Source organism: Octopus bimaculoides, chromosome 11 (assembly GCF_001194135.2).
Source record: "Octopus bimaculoides isolate UCB-OBI-ISO-001 chromosome 11, ASM119413v2, whole genome shotgun sequence".
NCBI classification, from domain to species: Eukaryota; Metazoa; Mollusca; class Cephalopoda; order Octopoda; family Octopodidae; genus Octopus; species Octopus bimaculoides.
The window spans coordinates 44,283,734-44,285,224 of record NC_068991.1 but is presented as its reverse complement, the minus strand read 5'-3'; the positions used below and the strand labels follow the sequence as shown (position 1 = coordinate 44,285,224).

At 34.0% G+C, this 1,491-nt stretch overlaps 1 protein-coding gene across 1 annotated transcript in view; it reads right to left on the bottom strand.

Moving 5' to 3' along the window:
* The window catches only part of LOC106869493 (MAP/microtubule affinity-regulating kinase 3), a 139,306-nt gene that overhangs the window by 105,444 nt on the left and 32,371 nt on the right, over positions 1 to 1,491 (bottom strand). The window contains exon 6 of the mRNA XM_052971982.1: positions 566 to 631. Coding sequence (XP_052827942.1) covers positions 566 to 631 — 66 coding nt within the window. The remainder of the gene's footprint in view (positions 1 to 565; positions 632 to 1,491) is intronic.

The following is a 1,491-nucleotide window of genomic DNA, read 5'->3' as shown; positions in this document are numbered from 1 at the left end:
CCCCCCCCCCCATCTGACTATCCTCTGGTCCCTTGTTAGCTCAATGTTAGAAACCCTTCCATATCATCAGCAGCTATCTCAGAGTCACAAGCATTTCATCCCTCAGCCTATGCGCTTTGCTTGAGTGGGACAGCAAAGACCGAATTAGTCTTTACCTAGGGAAGGATTCCAACTGCAGTCTCTTCTCAACTAAAGAAATCTACCAAGGAGATAGGCATGGCAGCTGGCTTCAGTTGCTATATCTATCTCTTTAGATGTTTCTTTAGGTGTCTGGCTTCCAAACATATAGTTTTAGTGAGAGATTATTCCCAAAACATCTGATTTTTGCATTTTCGCATTAGAAAATTCATACATTAATGTCTAAATTAAATTATTTCAGGTTAAAAATTATTTTTTACCACTTTCCCTTCTAATAAAAATAAAATAAGGCAACTTATCTTCCAATTATACAAGGAACATTCAAATTTCAAGGATTATCAAACTATGAATGCTAGGATCAACTTTAAAATACATTCAATCTTACAAACATCTTCACCAAACAAGGAAATGGTAATAATCTATTTACCGCCACTGGCATATTCCATCACAAGGTAAAGTGTTTTATCTGTTTCAATGACTTCGAATAGCTTCACTGTAATTGAGAAGAAAAGGGAACATGTTATAAGAACCAAATATTTTTAAATGAAAAAGGGATTTCATGTTAAATCTAAAAAGATTCTAGCTGAAACACTAATAAACATTTATGATAAAGGAGCTGCGTTTAATTGTAGAAAAGTTTAATGGTTATCAATTTTCTTAGTCTCAGCTTGTGTCCAACTATTAACAACATTCTATTTAACATCTTTTGGTTCAATTATATGAAAGATGGATAAATAAGACAAGTAAAAAACTAATTCGGTGGCAAGATACTGAAATGAAAACCATTATGAAATTTAATGCCAACATTGAACCTTCTATTATGTAAATAAAAAGCAAATTACATTATCGAGCTACCCTTCAGTACAATAAGCTTGCCTTACTCTTTTATTTTGTCTTTCTAACATTATAGATGGGAAAAATAAATCTCAAAGTTTAAGAATGTTACAAAGGGTCCATTAGAAATTATTAGACATGAGACAGGAAGGTTCTAAGAGAACCTTGAGGCTTCAAAACAATAATCTCATAAGTTAGCAATAATTCTAAGCAAGACATAGATTTCCAGGGTAATTTAGTGCAGTTTGATGACCATCACTATATCAAACTACGAAAAACTAACCACTTTTGTATATTTTCAAAATGGAATATCAATAAAAAGGTGTGGTAAGTAGCTTGCTTACCAACCACATGGTTCCGGGTTCAATCCCACTGTGTGGCACCTTGGGCAAGTGTCTTCTACTGTAGCCTTGGGCTGACCAAAGCCTTGTGAGTGGATTTGGTAGACGGAAACTGAAAGAAGCCCGTCGTATATATGTATATGTATGTATATATATATATATGTGTGTGTGTGTGTGT